Source organism: Maylandia zebra, linkage group LG8 (genome assembly GCF_041146795.1).
Source record: "Maylandia zebra isolate NMK-2024a linkage group LG8, Mzebra_GT3a, whole genome shotgun sequence".
In the NCBI taxonomy this organism is placed as follows: domain Eukaryota; kingdom Metazoa; phylum Chordata; class Actinopteri; order Cichliformes; family Cichlidae; genus Maylandia; species Maylandia zebra.
In genome coordinates, this window is record NC_135174.1 from 21,848,316 (window position 1) to 21,870,162 (window position 21,847).

The 21,847-nt window shown below is 40.0% G+C and overlaps 2 protein-coding genes across 6 annotated transcripts in view; both read right to left on the bottom strand.

Moving 5' to 3' along the window:
* Window positions 1–392: 392 nt before the first annotated feature.
* Window positions 393–15,890, bottom strand: ldb3b (LIM domain binding 3b). 4 transcript variants are annotated; one of them, XM_076887616.1, is made up of 10 exons: window positions 15,780–15,889; window positions 15,237–15,559; window positions 11,840–11,991; window positions 11,296–11,371; window positions 7,653–7,675; window positions 5,499–5,696; window positions 4,833–4,856; window positions 2,643–2,809; window positions 2,445–2,481; window positions 393–1,018 (listed from the first exon to the last, which is right to left on the bottom strand). In XM_076887616.1, the coding sequence occupies exons 2-10, from the start codon at window positions 15,330–15,332 to the stop codon at window positions 922–924; spliced, it is 870 nt and encodes a 289-aa protein (XP_076743731.1). In that variant the 5' UTR covers window positions 15,333–15,559; window positions 15,780–15,889; the 3' UTR covers window positions 393–921. The 4 variants fall into 4 exon arrangements, with proteins under 4 accessions (XP_076743731.1, XP_004556646.1, XP_076743733.1 ...); XM_004556589.4 differs by having other exon boundaries at window positions 15,690–15,805; XM_076887618.1 differs by lacking the exon at window positions 4,833–4,856 and having other exon boundaries at window positions 15,780–15,888.
* Window positions 15,891–18,327: 2,437 nt separating this feature from the next.
* LOC101470827 (melanopsin-A) overlaps window positions 18,328–21,847 on the bottom strand; it is a 33,731-nt gene continuing 30,211 nt past the window's right edge. For both annotated transcript variants that reach the window (XM_004556591.6, XM_012920598.5), the window contains one exon: window positions 18,328–21,278. In XM_004556591.6, coding sequence (XP_004556648.1) covers window positions 21,078–21,278 — 201 coding nt within the window. In that variant the 3' untranslated portion in view covers window positions 18,328–21,077. The remainder of the gene's footprint in view (window positions 21,279–21,847) is intronic.

A 21,847-nucleotide genomic window follows, 5' to 3' on the forward strand; every position in this document is an offset into this window, starting at 1 on the left:
TGAGATCTGATATGTTTTCAGTGTTTTATTAATTTGTTTTGAGAAGTGAATGTTAGAAAATAAGAAAAAGTTTAATGGCGTTGCTTTAAAATAAAAGCTGAAGATTGTGGCTCCACATGCTGTGTTCATATCTAAGGCTTTGTCAGCCCTGTTATCACAGCTGTGCCAGTGCCAGCGGTGCCACAAGCAAATAAACAATCATCTTATTATCCTGTCAAAAGCTGTTAGATGCTCTTTTGTTTTTGGTTTAGTTTTTATCCTGGTTTGCAAAGTCAAAGACTGCTTCTGCTTTTCCATCAGGAACAGAAATGACAGGAAACACGATTGATGAACGTCTCAATCATAGCACCACACCATGTTTCCAGCGGTTTACAGCAGTTCATTCAGCCGTATTGTTTTAAGAAAACATTTATTCACATTCATATCAGTGCATTTGTTTTTTTACATACTGTATTGGTGCATTTAGATACATCTCTATGTGTGCTGCCTCACAAACATGCACATAGTGTTAAAATTCATATGTTTGTTTACGTACTGGTGCATAAAAGAAACATAATTTCTGCATTTTCACTTGAATACTTCATTTTTTGTACAATTTCCCTTTCACATAAGAGAGACAGAACCCAAACAAAAAGGAAACAAGGAAAGAAAAACCCAAATGCTAGATCAGGTTTTAGCAGCTGACAGATATATTTGACATTTAACATTTAGCATTCTTACACTAACATTTAGTATCTTTCATCAAACTAATCTGGGCTACAATACTATGTCACATTCCCGAGCACTTTGCTCCTCCTCTTGCTCCTTATCTCTCTCCATAATTTATCTCTTTTTCCTCCTTTTGTCCATGTCGTCCTTTACATGTTCTCCTCCTCCCCCCTCTCTCTCTTTCTCTTTCCCTTTGTTTTCACCTTCTCCTCTTTATTCCTGGACATTAAGGATCTGTGCAGACAGTCCATGATGCCAGTTCTTCAGCTTGGCAAAGCGGGGCCCTTTGACCTCCGACTCAAACTTCTCTCTGATGGTAGGGAAAACAATATGTGTGTGCGTGGGGAAAGAAATTAAATAAATAACACTTTTTAGTTTACGGTTAGGTGCATGCATATTTGGAGAGTGACACACTTCTTTATAATTTTTCATCTGTACATCTTCAAAGTGTATTACAGAAGAAAAAGCCAGTTTTAAACATAGTGCACCACTTTTCCAAGTGGATTCCAGAGAACTGAGGAAAAAAGTATTTTTCTGTTTTCGTGATTTCCTGCCTCTTTGGAGGTAAAAGAGACCACCCAAACATGAGATATCACTGGAAATGCCAGAATGTCCTCTATTGAGCACATTGAGACTTAGTAGGGTCGCTCAAATAAGTCAAAGGATACAGATTAAAAACAAATGTCCATTACAGAGGGTCTCAGGAGGATATTGTTTCGATCACTGTCAGGTTTCCATGCTATCAAACTCAATGGCAACATCCTTGCTCTAGTCCAATCATCTTCTTGCCCACTTTCTCTGAGCCAATCAGCCTGCACTCTGTCCCACTCTTGTCACTCAGAGCTTCATTTATACACCGGTGACGATGAAGATGAAGATGGAGGCTTAGACTCCAGGGGGTCCTATCCTAATTCCTATCACTGGGAGTCATCAGAGTCTAATCGTCAAATAGATTAATTGTATTCTGTATCTTGGTGTCTCTCCTTTCTGAAATAAACTGATGATAGTAAAGTGTTTCTTTAGAGGTTGTCAAAAAACAACTCTCAAGACGTACAAGATTAACTTGCACAAAAATGATGGAAGGAGAAGAGTATGAAGAAGGAAAAGAGCAAGTCATGATCTAAAGCATGCCAGCGTACTGAAGCATGGGCGTATATAGCTGCCAGCCAGTGGAGCTGGTTTACTAGTATTTATTGCTGATACGTTCCTAATAGAAGCAGCTGAGCTCTCTGCTCAGATTCAACCAAGTGCTGCAAAACTAATCTGACAGTGCAAATGAATAATTAGCTGAGGCAAAATTCAAAAGATGATGTTCTAGTGTCAAAATAGGTTATTAGATATAAAAGTTAAGTCAAAGAGACCCTTAAAGCATAAGGAAAGCTGGCTGCAGTAAAGGCCTGGCAGAGCAGGGTTTCAAGCAGGGATCCAAGCATTAGAAACAATCCTTCCATTAAAAGTTATGTTGGTTTGTCCAGTTACTTTTGAGCATATGAAAGTGGATTGCTATGTATAAAAATGGCTGCAATAAACAGTTAATGCAATACCTTTCTTAAACCCTTTTAATTAAAGTTGAAGTATCCACTTCAGTTCAGCTTAGCTTTCTATGCATTTTTCTTTAAGACAAGGTAGCTGATGCCAGTTGATGTAATTTTTCAATTTTGCTAAAGTATCTGAACCTCTCTAATGTCTCCAACTGTCAGTAGACTGGTCACGCACCATTAAAAGACCACTCTTACCTTGACTTCTGCAGGGCTTCCTCATCTGGGTCTTGCACTGCATTGACAGACATAAACAAGAGCATTTAGTAAGATCTCTCAATGAGATGATAACTAATTGAGGATTTGGAAGGAGAAGTATCGGGCACATTCAGGGAGAGGGTATGAAATCATAAAGGATGAAAGGACAAGAAGATAAGGTGGAGTCAGTGTACTGACGGAATTCGGTGCCAGTGATGTGGGCCAGAATCCTGAAGCTTTTAGACTGCAGGTTGGCAGCGCGGCGAGCCCAGTCAGTCATGTCCAGGGGCTCTCCTGGCCTGATCACTGCCTGGTACACTGGAGATGCACAATCTACCACAGGCTCCTTGATGGGCAGAACACCACTGCAGGACAAAGAGTTCAGTTAGACGTCATCGGAACAATGATGGATGTTAAGGCCCAACCTTTAAAGCTGAAACTAGATCATGTATTAAGTGCCCATGATACACTACCACCTAACGATATTAGAGTAGTAGAATATTTGTACACCAAAAACAAATATTGGAACAAAAAGTAAAATTGCCTAAAGCATCACTCTTTTAATTCAGTGTTGTGAAGAATTATTTGCATCCTTCCTAATTTCTTAGTTTTTACATTTAGTTTTGACATATTTCAAATTATTAAACAAATTTTAATACTAGACAAAACCCAAATAAATACAAAATACAGTTATATATCCAAACCTACCAGGCCCTGTGTGAAAAACTAATTGCCCCTTGTTAAATCATCAATTAGTGGTAAAGTTGTGAAACTTTTGCCTGCCAAACATACAACAAGAGTGAATGATGACTCATCCAAGGGGTCATAGAAGAACCCAGAACAACATCTAAAGAACTGCAAGCCTCACGTGTCACAGTTCAGGTCAGTGTTCATGGTTCAACAACAACAAAAAAGAGACTGGAAAAAAATGGCATCCATGGGAGACTTCCAAGGAGAAAATAACAGGTGACAAAAAAAGAACACAAAAGCTTTCTGCACATTTGTTAAAAAAAACATCTTAATGATGCCCAAGACATTTGGGAAAACAATATATGGTCTGATGAGCCAAAACGTAAAGTTTTTGCAAGATTTAAGTTCCATTACAGCATTTCATAAAAAGAAAATCATGTCAACAGTCAAGCACAGTGGTGGTAGTGTGATGGTCTAGGGCTGATTTGCTGCTTCAGGACCTGGATGACTTGCTGCAACTGATGGAACCATGAACTCTGTTCTCTATGAAAAATCCTAAAGGAGAATATCTGGCCGTCAATTTGGACCCTTAAGCTCAAACGGACTTGGGCTGCAGCAGAACAATGATCCGAAAAACACCAGCAAGTCCATCTCTGAATGGCACAAAAAACCCAAATCAAGGTTGCAGTGACCTGAAAAACTTTGGCATGATCTTAAACAGGCTATTCATGCTAATAATAATACAAAAAAAACCTTCAAAGTTATCAAAAAAAACTTGATTGCAGTTCTTTCTGCCAAGGGTTTTGCATCATTTCATGTTATCTTTGTCTAGCATTAAAATTTCTGTGATTATCTAAAACATTTTAGTCTGACAAATATGAAAAAGATGAAGATATCTGGAAGGGGGCAAAGACGTTTTCACAGCACTGTATGCATATTTGTATGTGTCTATAATTCTTTGCTTTTTAGGAGTTCTTGAAAGTCTCTAATCTCAGTGTGTAACAGACCTGAAACTGGAAAGACCTGCTGAAATCTGCAGTATTAACACCCACTGAAAACCCACTAAATATTGAATTTTATACAATCATGGGCATTTTTTACATTAAGGTTAATTATTACATTTTTATAGTTTATGTGTTAATCCATCATATTCAATTCTGTTCTGTTGATCTATAGTTTTACCTTAAGTGCCTGTATTTACTGTCTTGTAGTCTTCATGACAGTAAATACTCAGGAGCATGTACACAGCAGTTAGTAAGTGATTCAGTGCGGGTCCGGGCAGTAGATGTTTTAAAAACCTGTGATACTCAGAACATTCCCATGCCATAAAACTGCATCAGATGAAATCCCATCAGGTTCCCGAAGCTGTGATGATACTGGCTCCTTTTTTCAGAGTATGACTCTAAACTCGACTTGCACTCTCACACTAAGGCCAAAGTACCCACGGTACTTCCTCACACATAACCATGACAACCTCATGGTTAGTGTGCATCAAACACTTTGATGTGATGTTTCAGACAAACACATAAAAACATAAATTCTGTATACAGGAGGCTGGAGGATTTTCAGACATTTTTCAGTCGGGCATTAGTTTATGAGACACATGGCACAATGCGCAAGCTATTATGAAGTCGTGAGACGAGAGGAGACGCACGGATGAGGAGAGGCGAGACGGAAAAGCAGCTCTGCTGTACTTACGCCAAGGGGGAGCCTGCCTCTTCACTTCATGTCACAACCAGGAAGGAAGGATGGGCAGGGATGGGTGGAGGACAGCGCGGGTGTGGTTGGTTGGTTGGATGGAATGAGCAGAGGAAAGTGGGTGAAGGCACGGAGGAGTACTCGGCATGGACATAGACAACAAGGAAAAGCCCGGGCATACACTACACCACTATAGACACCCTATTTGTAGCAGCGTAGGCTTAACGTATGCTCAGAAGCTCCACCTTATTTGGAGCTTTTCAGGCAAAAGTTAAAAGGTCAGTTTCATCAACCACTGCTGTTTTATCAGACACATTGGCATCTCATAGTGGCAGTGATGCTGTGACCTACTGCGTTATGGCAACAGTAAAATGGGATTCTCATTCATAACTCACAAGTTGACTTGCAAACTACTTTTTGGTGTGTCATTTACACACAGAGGCATATTTTAAACCAATCTGACAATCAAAGTAGATTTTAGTGCCTTAATATAACCAGCAAGTGAAGATTGAGTGAATGAATATGGGGATTTTTGTCATTTGAGTAACTGACCCTTTAATTTCTAAACACGTGGCTTTGTTCAGTCAGTGTGATGTCATCAAATGGTGAGTGCAAAAGAGGTATAAAACACCTGGGGGCGGGATTGGTTTAGTTGTGTGTCCTCACCTGTCATGTCCCTTTGCCTGTGACTGCCCTGCGATAGCGTCCATGATGGCGTCCTGTGAGTACATGCTGATTGGTGTGTTGTACTGAGCGTGAACGATAGTGGCTTTTCCTCCTGGACCCTTCACTTCAATGGGCTTGTGGGTGGACAGGGCTGAGTCTTTCAAAGCAATGGGGTTGAAGCTGGGGGTGTACTCCACACTGTCAGAGCAGGTGGAAAGGGTGAAAGGTCAGTGGGTAAAAGAAGAAGGTTTCAGGTGTGGGGTGAAGGGTTTAAACATGAGGCGTTAACAGACGGGGATATGAGGGGAACGAAAAGGCAAGGTCAAGGTGTAGTCATGCAATCGGCAGAAAGGCGGGGCTGTTGTACCGCTGTAGTGGTTAGCAAATATACACCACTCTGTACTGTAGCTGTGTCCCAGATCCAAAACATGGAAAAATGTGTGATTCCAGACTGGATTCGAGCCCCAGATCTTCTTGCTGTGGGGAAGCAGTGCTAACCACTGCACCACCATGCCACATATGTTGACTTACACCATCAAAGTTTGGGATTGTCTACAAACATCACTTAAAAGTTCACAATTTATTAACAGTATTTAAGTGCCCATAGACATAGAGACAACCTAACAGCTCTTTCACTTTTAATGCTGAAGCCACAATGAAGTATATTTTAAAATAATCTAGTTGACACAGGGAGCATTGCATCCTGCTGTCACTGTTTGGAAGGGACATTAGCTGCTGCATATGTCATATGCTAACTTCTTACAGTGCAATCCAGCTGAAGTCAGAATTTCCAAGTTCAGAAATGGAACTTTCACCTGGAACTGTGCCTTAAAATCGGATTTCAAACTTGGAAAGTTGGAGCAACCCCACCATCTCGACTGAAACTATTCTAGATGGCAGCAGCGAATGTAAACAGTAAAACTTTTCATCTGTATTGTTGCATATTTGTGACTTGCTAATAAATAAGCCACAGACAGATCACTGACCGGGCTCTATCGATTATGGGCTGCGGTGGCTTTTAAGTGCTTGTCACACATGACAGGCTTTACCTAAGGAGCAAAAAAAAAAAAAAAAAAATAAAATAGTGTTTCTTGATTTTCCAAGTTGAAAATGCTCAAATCGGGAATCACGTTGTTCCAAGCTACAACACCCAACTTTAGAGGGGAACTAAACACAGCATTATTCGTGTACTATGTGCGGCAAATGTTCAGATCCTACTGGATAAATATTTAATACCAGTGAATTAATATTTCTAATATTTGTGGAATTGGGACACAGCATGTCAACAGAAACTAAAAGGTCTTTGACATCATCTCTTGAACATTTCTAAACTCTTAGCTTTTACTTGACAAACAAACAAGTCCAAAGAAAACCAAACATGCTAATGTTTCAGGCACCCAGCAGGCCAAACTGACAGGTCATCACTGGCATGTTTAAAATGATGCACTCAGTTATACTGATATAGGCATAGTACTGCAAATACATAACATATCTGTTATGAATTTCACACACAGTAAAACTGATTAAAAGGACCAGCAGAAGTGGAAATGCAGGTAAATGTCTCAGTACATTATGAGTTCAGTGCTGATGCTGGAATGCCGGCAGCCTTAAACAATTTCCTTTGGGATCAATAAACTTAATGAAATGAAATGAAAATGAAATAATTATTTAAGGGAGAAATAAAATTGTGTCAGCGCTAAAATTTACAGTCTGTTTTGGTTTCTTTGTCTCAAAATGTAAGTAACGTTGGAACTCGTCTCTTGGCTACAATGTAATCTTGGCAGGCATGTTACATTTTTATGATAAAGTAAATGGCAACAGAGCTGTCAGATAAACAAAGTGAAGAACGATGCACAGTCATTTCTTGTGACATGGAGAAAAGTAGAGATTCTGGCCAAAGTCACCAAAGTAATGTGGTAGTCTGCCATTTTCCACTTCTGGGGACCAGATGATTTTAACATGACTTGAATTTTTAGCTTGTGAACGCCACGCTCAGTGCAGCCCAACAGCTACAAGGAAGCTTTAGTTCAACCACAAACACACAAATCCCACAACCTCACACCAAAGTTACGAGTGGATGATCGAAAATTGCTAATACTGCTGCGCTTCACTTCATGCACATGAAATGCTGTAAAAATAAATTAAGGTACTGACTTTGCAGCTGTGTTTGCAATAACCTGAAACACACCAGAGGAACCGACACACAAAGAGAGACAAATAGACAAAAGGAGGGAATGTGGTGAATCACTACAGGTATTTTTTGTGGATAACAATAGCTCTATGTGCGTTGCAGGAAACCATCCGGCTACAGTGCTCATGTGTAATCCCATGTACTGGTCAAAATAGCAGCCTTTTTCTCATCACTGGGATATTTCCCTGCTACCCCTGAAACCTCAGGAGTGACTGACAGGAGCAGAAGTGTTTCAGTCACATGACATAGGACGACAGGGATGTAGACACATTTAGCGCAGAACAGACAAAAATATACACAACCACACAAAACAGAACGCAAACCACCCGCTCAACTTATGTCAGAACAGCAGACATTACAGATAGATGAACACAGGCTGGCACAGACAAGTTACTGCAGATTTCTAACCCTGCATATGGAAATATTTATGTTGGTTTCACTTTAGCTTTTGCCAAGAATCTGTCTCATGTATAAAAGGTTACACTCTGGGCTCTTAAAACCTGCTAAAACAGGAGTTTGTAAAGTTTCACACAAATTCACCTTCATAAATCTGCATCCATTTCACTCTTATTCTCAGGGTTACTTGGAACAAATGGTGGTTTTCAGTGTTGTTTCATTTTAATATGGGCACAAGACAAGGCTAATGATATGGCAATAGTTCGGTCTGTCCATCCATCCATGCATCTAGCTTATAAACCGCTAATAGACTGGGGCCTATCCCAGACACAGTTATATAGTTTTATTAAATTTTCACCTACTGCAGAGGTCAGTTTGAATGTGCTTTGAGTTTGTGAGTATTTGTGAGTTCTGTTGCTGTTTTCAAAATAAACTGAGAGGACAAACAGAGTGCCTGATAGTTTTAATGAGCTACACATAGTGCAGCATAACCAATATCGTGTGAGATTTTAAGCCTGAATGATTTCAATCTTCAGAGAGACTGACTTCCTCTTATGCGAGGAATCATTGCCAACTTCATATTGTCAGTGTAAATGTGTTCAATTCCACAGTGGTGAGACACATAAATGTTTGTCTCTACAGTACATGGATGTGTTCAGGGTACAGTAAAGTGAAACATATCACGTATGGGGCATCTCCCTATAGACGGGGTGTCCTTTCTCAGGTTTGGCCTTCAGGGGATTCAGGATGATGGTGTGTAACCAGAGCGGAACATTCCATAACTGCGTACAACAGCTGCTCGTCCTCTCCGAGTGTGTGTGTGTGTGTCCGCATGTACTCAGTGAGGTGGGGCTGCTGGCATGACGCTGCCGTCATCATCCTGTGCTCTGCATGGAGCACGTTTTTCTGACACCTGACTTCCCATTGGCTGTTACTGTAAGGGCTCAGCAGAGGGGAAACAGATTAGGGGGAGACTGATACGTGGCTGTGATATGTCAGAGGCCAAACACGTTACACCCTTAATTAAACTCTACACGTATTCCATGACTGAGACTTCACGCAAACACATGCCATCCTTCTGAGAAGAGACCGCTCAACAGCGGCCATAATTCAACTCCCACCAGACTCCAGGTATGGGAACTTCCAGATCAAATATGCAACATGAATATGACTTTACGGACACCAAAAAAGAAGAATAAGAAAGAAATGGAGCCAACCTGAGCTTTGTTAGGTGGAAATATGAGTTGAAGAAAGTGCTGTTTTTCTGGTATCTGTTTAGAAAGTATATATAAGAATGTGCAGAATGTGTTATATTATGTTTTGTCCAAAAAATATATTATGTAGCCCAATAATGCACTGTGAACACAGAAGAAAAATTATTATTATAGTGGCATTTTCCCTCGACGTTGGAACTAATTTTGAGTCAATCCCTTGGTTTTCTGTGGAGCTGAAAATCACCCTCTATAAGGATGTCTTTCATTACATGAATATCAACTCTAAAATTTACTATAGTGGGGCCCTACAGTTATATTCTCAAAACTGATAAATTTAGAAAGAGAAAAGCACAATGCTGAAATAAATGGCCACTATTACGCTGAATAATTCAGTGATAACAGCACAATACAGCAGAAAAGATTAGTCAGTTACAGGTTATTAAATATGTGATCCACTGAAAAACATTGTTGCTATTTTAGGGGTGAAAAACCAAAACAGTTTTACAAATTCTGACTTTAATTTTTAATGAATGTTTCTGCATTTTTCCCTTAGAATTGTTTAATCAAAATAAATGTTATTGGTTTGTTTTCTGAATCTAAACACACAGATAGCCAGAAGGCGAAAACAAAGATAAAAAAGCAACAAAAAACAACAAAATTAATACCTAATTATTTAGATCTATTGAATAAAAAAACAAACAGAATCTGACACCTTTTGTTTTTTGGTTTTTTGAATGAGCTCAGAGAACCGTAAGTCAGCACCTGTACAGCGGGTTTGTTTTTGCTATACCTGCAGAGCTTTTACCTTCGCATCAGCGACACTCACAAAAACAGCATGTCTCTGCTTCAAACAAGAATAAAACCTTTGTTGTGGGCTTTCATTCACATGTGTGCAGTAAGAGGGATGCATTCCCCAGATGATAAAATCTTCAAAAAACCAACTTGGGGAGCCGAAACAGCAAAAAGACTTCTTTGGTGACGATGTTGCTGATGGCAGCATCATTTCACTGGCTTTATGTTTTCATCTTGAAGAGTCAGTTTTTGTTCTGAGATATTTAAATGTAGTACTGAGGGAATGTGACCTTTAGTAAAGAGGCTCCAAATATCCTCAAATGATCCTGCGCTCCTCCCGTTCTGTTACCTGGATGCAGGCCAGGTGCATTTGTATGCACGCTCCTAAAATAGTGCCACGTGTGAGAGGTTATGCGTACTGGAATAGCAGTGGAAAGTTCTGAGTATATTTTCTGTTAATCTTTGGTTAAATGAGGGAGGTGTGGCTTCATTCCTTGGGTGAGCTCTGTTTGGCTCCCCCCCCCCAGATTAGTTATCTTCTTCTCTCCGTATTATTTAACCGGTGGTTAAAGTGTGCTAACCTACCCCAGCGATGAAACTCTTCTGGCCGATGCTGATCCCTCGCCTATTTTGCCCTGCATATCAATCATATCTCTGAGAGTTTCGGGGGAGTAAAGGCCTATTGGGGAATTGTACTGCCCCCGTTGGCTTGGTGGAGATCTTGAAGCTGGGAAGAGATTTCTTTTGCAGGGTTTTTTGTCCAGGAGGATTCCACAAGACTCTTGATCCTTCTTTTGAACTTCTCCTGCAAAATGTTCCTCTTGTAATGCCTTAAAAATGGGAGAATGTCAAGATAGATGGATATATAGAGATGAAAAATGAATCTTTTAAATTAAACCAAAGCTAGCAGCTTGTTTAGCAGTTGTTCTGTTGGTGTTTTGCTTTTCTTTTGCTGACCTCTGACCTCCCTGTAGTGATTCCCCTTCAGTTGCACTGTGAATATTTTACACTAGAGGGCAGCAGGTCACTGCCTGATGGCACCATTATAAAATAGTTAATCATATTCTTACAAACACGTATAAGACGAGGATACGTAACACATTTACCAACACACAGGATTTAACAGACAACATATATGATATTCAGTAGGTCTGCGTGTGTCATTTAGGTATGTTTTTTTATGATAGAGCGGCTGTGTTTATACCTTCTGGTGAGGGATGACTGGCATAGGTGAGTCCATCCTTGGAGTTGCCGTGGGAACTGGGGCCGGGCGTCTTGATCTGTAGATTATACAGCAAAAAAATAAAAAATTCTGTTCAGGGAGAAAACGTCAGATGTGTTTTCCTCATGTCACTTTTTTGGTGTTAGAGCTGCAGAATCAGCCAGTTTTTCATATGCATAACTAGAAGTTGGAAAAATCTCATGTGCTCACCTTTAGTCTAAATGGAAACTGTGTAGGCGGATTGAAGAGACTCTCATAAAATTAAACTGATTTGAACTGAGTGTGTACATAGAGGGATTTCGCGGAATCACAGCTAGTTACAGAGCCAATCCCGGATCTGTTAGTTTACTCAAGTGTGAAGTGGAACCTTAATTTTCTGAAGTATCACTTTCATCACTTTGTCCTCCTCCTTAAACGCCCAAATTGACAAGGCAAATCCAACTCAAGTACCTTAAAAGTTTCTTCTTCATCACCTACTTTAGTTTGTGGGGGTGGGTGTTAAGATATAAGTGTGCTGCTTGTTTACTTCTGCATTGAGAGGGTGAGTTTGATGGTGGCAGACTTGATCTTGTTCTGGGCCTCCAGGTGCGTCATCCCCTCGGTGCTGACCCCATCAATAGCTGAGATGATGTCACCCTGGGTCAAGCTGCCTCCCGCTGCCTTGCTGCCCGGAGTTATCTAAGGAAAGGGTCAGCAGAGCAGGTCACGCTAGAGCCACTGATACACCTTCCTCAGAAAACTGACAAACATATGCAGTTACACTTAGTACAAATTGACCTGCATTTAAGAAAGTTACAAACACAAGATACGATTCAAACAGTTTGTTCATCTGCCTGCTAATGTTGGCCTTAAACCGCCCAGCCGACGTGTTACTTCCGCTTCCACTGTAGCTGCTCTTTTCACTCAGTTATTAATGCTGTGTGTGTGTAGCGGCACAGTAAATAAGCCTTAAAGTTAGTGGAGAGAAAAGCCGATGAAGCAAACTAAAGTAATCCTTCAGCTCTGGAGATGAGTTATGTTAACTGACAGAGCGTAACCAACTGTTATCTACGAGTCTAATGAGTGTCAACAGCAGAGAAAAAACAGTGAAATAAAAGCAGCAACATTTCAGAGCCACAAAGCGTGCAGAATACTTTTATTCCTGACACTGAACTTATTTCATTGACATGTCTCATGTCGGTTAGAGAACACAGAACAAGAGAGAAAGAGAAGAAGGTCCTTAACAAAGGGATGGGAAGATTTTCTTGAATTTGAATGACAAGAAAAAAGATTTTATTCTTCAGATTATGTAAAGCATTACATCACTTTTCTTTGTCACTTTCAGTTATCCTTCATGTATGACCTTCAACGCAGTATTCCTACTTCTAGCTGTGCAACAAAGCCTCGTTTTAGCTGTTAAACTACACAGAGAGGAGGTTTAAGTGAGCTCAGCGGTCTGGGTTATACAGTATTGGGTCTAGGCTTACAGGCAACTCGTTAAAGAGTTGAAAATAAGCGATGCTCCTGATGCCAGTGATTGACCCCTGTGAGCCCCCTCTCTATCTCTCAAACACACACACACACACACACACACACACACACACACACACACACACACACACACACACACACACACACACACACCTACTACTGACATTCATGCAAAACTTCTTTGATTGTTCTTTTTTTCTGTTTATTTTAATCATAGCCTCTACAAACTCACTACAAAGCATTTTTTTTCCCCCAAGATTTGATCACATTATCATTGGTCTGCTGTGTCTTTTCACACTGTTGTCATGTCTTTATTTCCTCTTTACGTCTGCTTTGTCTGCTTTAGTGTTTCCATTTCAGTCTTTGTGTGTGCGTGTGTGCAAGAGGCCAGAAAAGCAAGGTGAAGGAGAAGTAATATTTCTGCTGCCTCAGTTCAGCGAAGCGCACGACACCACCCAAACAATTCATCACGCATGTTTTCCTTAGATATAACACGTTCATCCTTCAAAATAAGAGTCTTTAAAATGAACGATGAATAATTCATGTGGAAAAAAATGTTACTTGCAGGTTTTATACAGCATGCCAGACTGCACTGAATCAATTAGCTGGACAAATATTAGGCATAATGTTGCTATTGTTAGGTTATTTTTTCCACATGCACTAACGAGAGATGCTTTCATGGTGAGAGATGTTTTCACTCCTTTAGAAATATGTCAGTCTCAAGAGAGCATGCACATAGACCAGAGTGGTGTGGGTGAAACTCTGAGAGAGTCAAGTTTTTAAAACAATTTCAGCTATGGCAAGCACAATGAGAACATTTTAACATCAATATATTTAATTAATAACAATAGATATATAAATAAATATCACTCTTAGTGGCAAGTGCTTTGGCTTGGATAACAAGAAGTAAGGAAATCCAATGTCTTCATTCCTCTTTCCTTTTATTAGTTCTTGGCAAAAGTCCGAAATCCAAACCTCTGCAGTGTTACGTCAAACTGTAATGTCACCCTGAGCTGACATGTCAAGCTGCAGTGTTTTATGTTAACTTGTCAGGACCAATCACAGGTAACCTGAACAAATCCAATGATACAATCTTACCCTGGACACAGATCAAAGCTCCCCTCGCCTGCCTAAGACGGGGATCAGAAGACAATGAAGTAACAGATGTCTGGATCAATATAACAGAGCCTGATTACCAGCTGAGCATCAATCAGGCCTGAGGAATGAAGGGCTCGAGGTGGGAGGGGAGCAGAGATTACTCTCAGGCAAGCATCCACCTCATTCCTACTTTTCTCTGTTATTTCCTAAATCGACCCCCTGCCCATCTGTTTCTCCACAGGAGCAGCTCCAAACGAGGAAACTGAAACTGACCACGAGAAAGCTTACTAAAGGTAACACAAGCTGCCGTTAGCTTCCTCGCAATGCTCGCTGCTTTCCTGTCCCATTCCCAACCATCCATCCACCTCTCCCCTAAAGCTATTTAAAGGGAATGCTGTAAATACACCCCCAGTGGTGCCTGCCAGAGAATCAGAAAGGGAGAAAGTCTCTCTGCTGAACACTAAGTGGTTATAGTCTTTCCTTCCTTTTAACTTGAATTTTAGATTTTGCTTTGTTTTTTTTAAGAAAATTATGCTTGTTATAAGTTCTTATAAAACTTTTTTAACTTTTATTTTAAATAATTTAGTAACGGTTTTGACAGTTAAAATAACTTCAATAGTCACTTGCTTAACTAATGACTTGGATGAGGAAAAAAGTGATTAATCAAGATGAAATGTAGGTATTCTTGAAAATTAGCTGAAGTGTGCCAGCAGCACTCAGCGTTAAGTCAGGCAGCAGTGAAACTATTCCCATCTTTCCACTGCTGCTGTTCTCGAAGTCTCCATGGAGGTTACATCGGAGGCTCCCTACCATCACTGCTTACAGCAACATTACATAACCAAAGCACACACACAAACCACACCTGCTCACACAGATATACAGTATGCGCGTACACAAACACAAGCTAGATGTCAAATATAGTCAGAGCAGGAAAAAATAATCTAATCTGCGCTGCGTAATAAAAGATTTTTAGGCTTTTTAGGTTACATTTAAGGGTTTAAGGGCACTTTATTAAACAGTTGAAGAATGTGCTGTGTGATTGGTTTTCTGCTGACACAACAACAAATAAATAAAAAGATGCTTACTAAGTTATCCAAGCAGGGAAAGGTTACAGAGGTTTTGTTTGAGGGTGTTAATCATTTGCTTACAGTATTGTGAACTGTGTATTTTGTCTTTTATCACCACTGAATTATTCAATTTGCTTTAAGCCAGCCAATCAGTGCACACAGTCTGAGATGTCTGAAGTTTTGGTTTCCCTTTCCAAGCTAATTACAGGCTGTCTCGTTAGTGTCACATTTCTCATTACTTTCTCTTTATGTTGCACAACAAATCTGTGAGGGTCGCTCTGTCCTTACCCTGGAGATGGTGAGGGGCATGTTGAAGTCTTTTCCTCCCTGTAGTCTGAAGCCCCACGGAGCAGGGCCATTCAGAGTCACTGTGTATGTACTCATCTTCGGCTAAATGTCAACACTCCTCCTGCAAACAACTCCTGCTGGCTGCGCGGTTTCCCCTCCTGTGTGCTGTGCCCTTGTTCTCCGTCCTACCCCTGCTATCCTTTTGTCCCGCTCGGTGCCTCGGTGGTTGCTCTTACCTCCCTTGGCCCTGGCTTCACAACCCTTCTGCTCCCAGCTCTCAGGACAAACACCCTGGGGTGGGTGGGTCAGGTGCTATGGAACCACTGAGATACACAAATGGAGACACACACACACGCATATGTTTGTGCACACAGACACACACGTGCAGATAGGTACACACACAGAAGAGTCGGGCTGAGCTACTGCAGAAAACAGTAAAGTCTGACTTCTTACCCCGAAATCAAAAAATATCAATAACACTCAAATGCAAAGTGGCAAAAATGAACATTTAAATTAGTATTAATGTGGAGAAGAGTTTCTTGCCTGTAGGGTTGCTGAGGGTGAGGGACAGACAGCCTAAGAATAGCTGAGAGAGCCAGAGACACAGGGGCCCTGGCCCGTATAAGGCCTGTAACACGAAGCCCCAGAATGCTTCACTGCCGATTCATATCGCCAATATAGACCCCTCTTACTGCAACACATTCTCTCTCTCTTTCTGCCTCTCTTTGGCTCTCTCTCTCTCAGTGCTATGAGTACATGCCGCTTGCACTCTATTGTCTGTAATCAGTGTCTGTGGGCTGATGTCATTTGCCTTTCAGGCTCTCAGTCTTTCATTTTGTTTGAGAGAGGAAACAACAAATTACCAAAGGCCAATTTTCTAGCAACACACCAACCCAGTTGATTAAGTTGCCGACACTCTCTGTGTGTGTGTGTGTTTGTGTGTGTGTGATACAAAGCAATTTAATTCACAACCAAACACAAACAACAGACGTAGGCATTGTTAAATAGGTCGTGACAGACTGCATGTTTTTCTAATTTCACATACCACATCCCATTATTTTTGTGAATCAGTTCTGAGTCACACACCTTCAAACTGGCAGGGTTTTTGCAGTGGTGTGAGACTAAACACCTGGTTTCATGTGCATGTGGTGTGGAAAAACAGCAATAAGTGAAGTTGAGCCAGCCTGGCCAATCTACTCCTCGAGGCAGTGCTCAGCAGTGATTATGGATTCACCTTGATGATACTCGCACAAATCTGTCAAACATTTTTGACACCACTTGATTAAATCATATTTCTTAGTCATGTATGTGGCGTGGTCACATACTGGGCCTCTCTGATAGAATTAGAGCACAATCACGCCTGGTTTTAATCTATCCCAGACACCTGTCCAAAAAAGAGAAATAAGATATTTGAAAACAGCTGAAAGTTTTGGGCTCACATTCAGTTCCAGGGAAGAGTTTTCAGTCAGCGATCTTTTATTCCTATACTGCCACCAGTATACGGTGGTCAGAGGGCCTAACTCTGGCGGGCGGTCTGGTGCCTATACCTGGTATAGGCACCAGACCACCCACAACCCTGATAAGGACAAGCAGAAGAGTATGCATGCATGGATGGATGGATGTCCTCAATGGGCATGGAAGAGACACTAGAGTTTAAGTATACTTATCTCAGAATAAAGCTCAATATACTGGCTTTTGCAGCATTTATATAAAAAAATTAAAGTGACCTGAACACACACTTTTTTTCTGGAGGGGTTCTCACTGCCCGCTGTTGTTATAAATGTATTTTTATTCATTGTGTTTTTAGAGTACTTTACACCAAAAGTGTTTTTATACTGTTGTGAAGTGTTGTTGGCTGTGCAGTGTGTCTTAAATGCCGCTGGAGAACGTTCTTGTATTTGGAATGGGTGAATGGGATTGGCTAGTTTGTCATGCAAATGTGTGTGCATTTATGTATTCTATTATTTTCTTGATGTGCATGAGCTGTAAATACACTTGTTACTGTATAATTAGGGCTTATCTACAGTGTGATGAATCCTATGCATGTGTCAGCAATGAAAAACAAACTGACTAAGAATGTCTCAGAGGAGTGTGAAACACACACTCACATGAGTGTGAACACTTTTCGGAAATTACTTTCCTGCAATGAATAACAAGCATGATCACATAGCAAAGATGTCATTGAAGCTCATTTGTTCTGTTTGTTTCTCATACCACTTATGCACAACAGCTTACAGACACACATTGAAGGGCACCATTAAGAGACACCTGAGAGATCCGACACACAAGAAATTCTGGGCAAACTGGACAAAATTAAGTCTTTAAGTGGAGTTAAAATGAACAACACAGAGGCTGTATACCAGACGGGATGAGCAGGCTCTGTTTACTAATCAGAGATCCTTCAATATGTCCAGAAAATGATGGAGATTTTCTGTCAGTCTGTTGTGGTGAGTGCAGTTTACTTTGCTGCAATCTGCTGGGAGAACAGCATTGGAGCTGATGATGCCAACAGACTTAATAAACTGATCAGGATTAGCAGTGATTGGCTGGACAGTAGACACTTTTGAAGCTGCGGTGCAGAAGAGGTCACGGAACAAACTGTTGTCCATCATGCATAATCTTGACCACCCACTGCACCACCTAGTGGACAGGCAACAGAGCACCTTTATTACACCATGTCCTGTTCTGGTAACTGTCCACAGGGAGATCCCCGGAACTCTTTTAACCCACATTTAATCATTAATTTCACTTAACATAAGAATTTCACAAATATATGATATATAAAGTATCCATCATCATCATTGTCATCTTATGTTGACTTAAGTAATGTGTTTAAAGACAACTGAAATTAAACTGAAAAAAGACTAACATGGGCACATGGGCATATTAATGCATGTGAAATACCTTTAATATCTTACAAACGTTTTGCCTTTTGAGACCAAGTTTTTAAAACTGAATAAAACCATCTGACGCTTGGAGATTTAACAAACTGAACAAAATCACTTCAGCACTTGGTGATGGCAATTTTTAAGAGCATATGGTTTACTATAAGAGTTAAGACATACTAAGTTTAAAGATCACAAAACCAACCTTCCAGAATTTAGCGAGATCTTTTATTTAGAAAAATAAATAAAAACAACACAAAACATTTTATACAAAGAAAACAAATTTACCTTCACTTCATCAAAGCAGATTTTAAAGTCAACATATTTATAATATTTACATTTTTCATGTCATAATATTTCAAATATGTATTTTTTTAAATACATTCATTAACAGATACTACAAGACAAATGAGCAATAATGAAAACAGATTTTAAAAAGTCTTGCATTTTTAGCTAAGATTTGAATCCGCAATACATTATTTGACAGAAATGACATCAAGAGTTAGATTTTATGCTGAGGCATGAAGAAAAAGGTTTTTACAATCATAGTCAATGATGCAGCAACCTGAGGACTCTCAAAAGGAACTGGACACGTATGGAGGTGGACAAACAGTGTTGTATTTGTGAGATAACGGTACTAAACTAAAGTGAACTAAACATGTTTAGGGGAAAGAATGATTTCACAAACTGTCACCTATACATCTATATGTTAAATTATGGCATCTGGGGTGATGCAAAATACACTAGGACATCCAGTACACGTGCAAACACGCTCATACTGTGTTGTTGGGTGACCTGCTGTTCTGTTGTAACCCATTTGTGACCTGCTGAGTATGATCTGTATTGCTTGATGTCACCATGAATGGAAAAATCAATGACAAAGTTACTCTTCTCTTCTGTCCTGTTACATGTGTGTATATGTGTGTCTGATTGCCAAGTCTAGAAACATGTCAAATAAAAGTTTTGTTACTTGTTTTTTAATGTTAAGTCAGATAAAGATGTAATCAGTGGTACAAATCCAGCAGGTGCATTTTAATTTGTTTTTTAATTAATCGGTTTCTAATTTAATCCTTCTAAGGCCATGTCCTTGTGTGCAATCAGATGGGTTCCAGCACTCCTGCTACATTCTGTCCCCAGAAATCAAATTTTGATGGCCTCGAGACAGCAGACCTCAAATTCTGTGCAAAACTAAACTAGCTATCATGTGGAGAAGGTTGGCATTTAAATAGTGCTTTTTAAGTTTCACTAACCACTCAAAGCACTTTACACTACAAGCCACATTCAACTTTTCAGACTTGGTTGTACTACCCCAATGACTTTGTGGTTGCTAGCAATTGTTAGGTGAAATAAATTGTTAAGAGGGTTTTGATTGAAAAAAACCTCCTTGTTGCTGCTTTGCGCTGATTTGCCTGCAAACACTTGCTAACTAACAACCATGTGGCAGTGAACCTTATAATGCAAACGAGAAACAAAGAATGTTCATCTTCAAAGTTAAAGCTGTGCCTTACTGTTGAAATCAACACGTTTCAAAAGTTACATCTTTGACTTAAAACTGCTAGCAGTTCCTAGGAGGTTTTCTTGCAGTACCATATATCTCTGTTCAACCAGTTTCACTTAACTGGTTGAAAAGTAGGTAGGTATTCTCTAACCTGGCAAGTATTTGCCAGGTTACTTATTTTGCTCTTCCATTGGTTGCCAAACAGTTGTTAGCAGTTTCTCGGCGTGAGGCCTAACTCAGCAGATTTGGCTTTTTGTGAACTTGTGTTGTTCAAAGTGAAATTTAATTTGAACAATAGAAGTGGTTAACTAGTTAGTGTGGGCATACAAAAATTGCATAGAGCAATCTAAAAATAGCAGAAGTGCTCAAAGCCATCCATTGGTGCTCAAGGGGGATAACCTTGAAGTGGAATATTGGTGGGTGTGGGCGAGGTTTTCGATTTTGATTAGTCACAAAAAATGCTTTAATCTTCATAGGTGAATTCCTAACTGTGGAGGACCTTTGTATATCTTTTTTTACACTTTTCATTAAAGTTTTGTACTTTGTTTCTGTCATTCTGAAATTTCAGCAGGTTTCAACACGTAGAGCTTTTCAGCAAACACTGTGTGGGTACAGATGGAGCAGGAGCTGAACACTACAATTTTAACGTGACTTAAATAGGTAACGTGTGAGATCAGTAGTGCGCCCAGTTTTTCCACATTATCAGCAGTCATTTTAATCAGTTTTAATATACAAAATGTCTGGTCCATTATTTATACTAGATACATCATTTAGAGTACATTCTTTAATCGGCAAACACTGTAAAAGAAAAACAAGAACTCTGATTCTATTTTATTGTAGAATTGGTTTGAAAACATGCTTTTCATTTGCATGAATAGGTTCTTAATTCAAAAGTAGGATTCTGACACTTTTCCGTAGCTACGCATTAACATAAACGCTATGCACAAAATAAAATCTCAACATTTTTTAAAACTTTCAGTTGTAACACCGCAGAATAAACTGATGACATCAGTAGCCATTCGACTTCTGTATGTAAAGATAAAGAATATTCACATTTCACTTTGAAATTGAAATAATTCAGAAAGAACATCTCCGTTTATGGCAAATCTCACAAAGTATGACCGGAAAGCATGTCTAGAAAGGTCAGGTGTGATCCGAGTGCGACTCCACCTTTCACATTTTGTGTTTAAGGCTAGTTTACTTACAGTTGAGGTAAACAATCTCCAGCCACCATGATATGTCAGAAATGACAAAAATCCAAATGAGTGCAAACACATGCATAAATTTACTGGGCACACACGCACACATACTTGTACACTGCATGCATAAAAACAATGCTAGGGTCCACAGTTATCATAACCCGCAAACAGCATGCTAGTAAGAAAAGTTCCCAATTGGGGAGAAATACTGAAGCATACATACGCACACTTTCACACGCTTTCACTCCTTTCTGGCTGTTCATGGTAAAGCTGTTGTCTCCAGCATGGCTATGTCAAGGGTCTCCTTGGCAACTGGGCTGTGACTTTTGGTCAATTTGAAGTTGCCATGGTAACCTGGGGGACTGTGCAATATTGACGGGCTGGATATGGAGGTGACGATGACAGACGATGTGGTCTTGCACACAGTCCTTGGCCCTGACTCCCTCATGACATTGTCCAGCTGTGCAAACAGAGAGCGAGAGACAAGAAGAGGTGTTCAGGTGTTCACGTATTATCATTCTCATTGTCAGTCAGTGGTTGGAAATTTGAATAACGGAATGAAACAGAGAGTTGCTAGTTAAGAAAGCACTGAATAAAATGTTATCAGATGTTTGTCCAGTTTACATTAACACAGCTCTTTTCCACTTAATCTGCTAGAGCAACACGGCTGATCAAAGGTATTGATTGGATAGATTGATGAATGGCTTTCTGACAGAGCCCTTAATGAAGTTTGATAGTTTAACTTGGTCAACCTCACGAAATCAATAGTTCTTCTCTAGAGGTACAAAGTAGTGTAGCTGAGTATATTTAAGTATAATTGTGCTTTTGTATAGGAAGTGCACACTATTACTAAAAAGAAATCAATGGGAGAATTTTGTAATACTAAAGATAGCAGTTGTCTTGTTCCTGTTCCAAGCAATAGCCCGACCAGGAGCACAATAGAGGTTCAGAGCAGTTATAGCTCTTGACTTGATTAGATCTTTTAATTTGTAGTTGCACACCATAAGTGGGGGAAACAATGTTTCAATC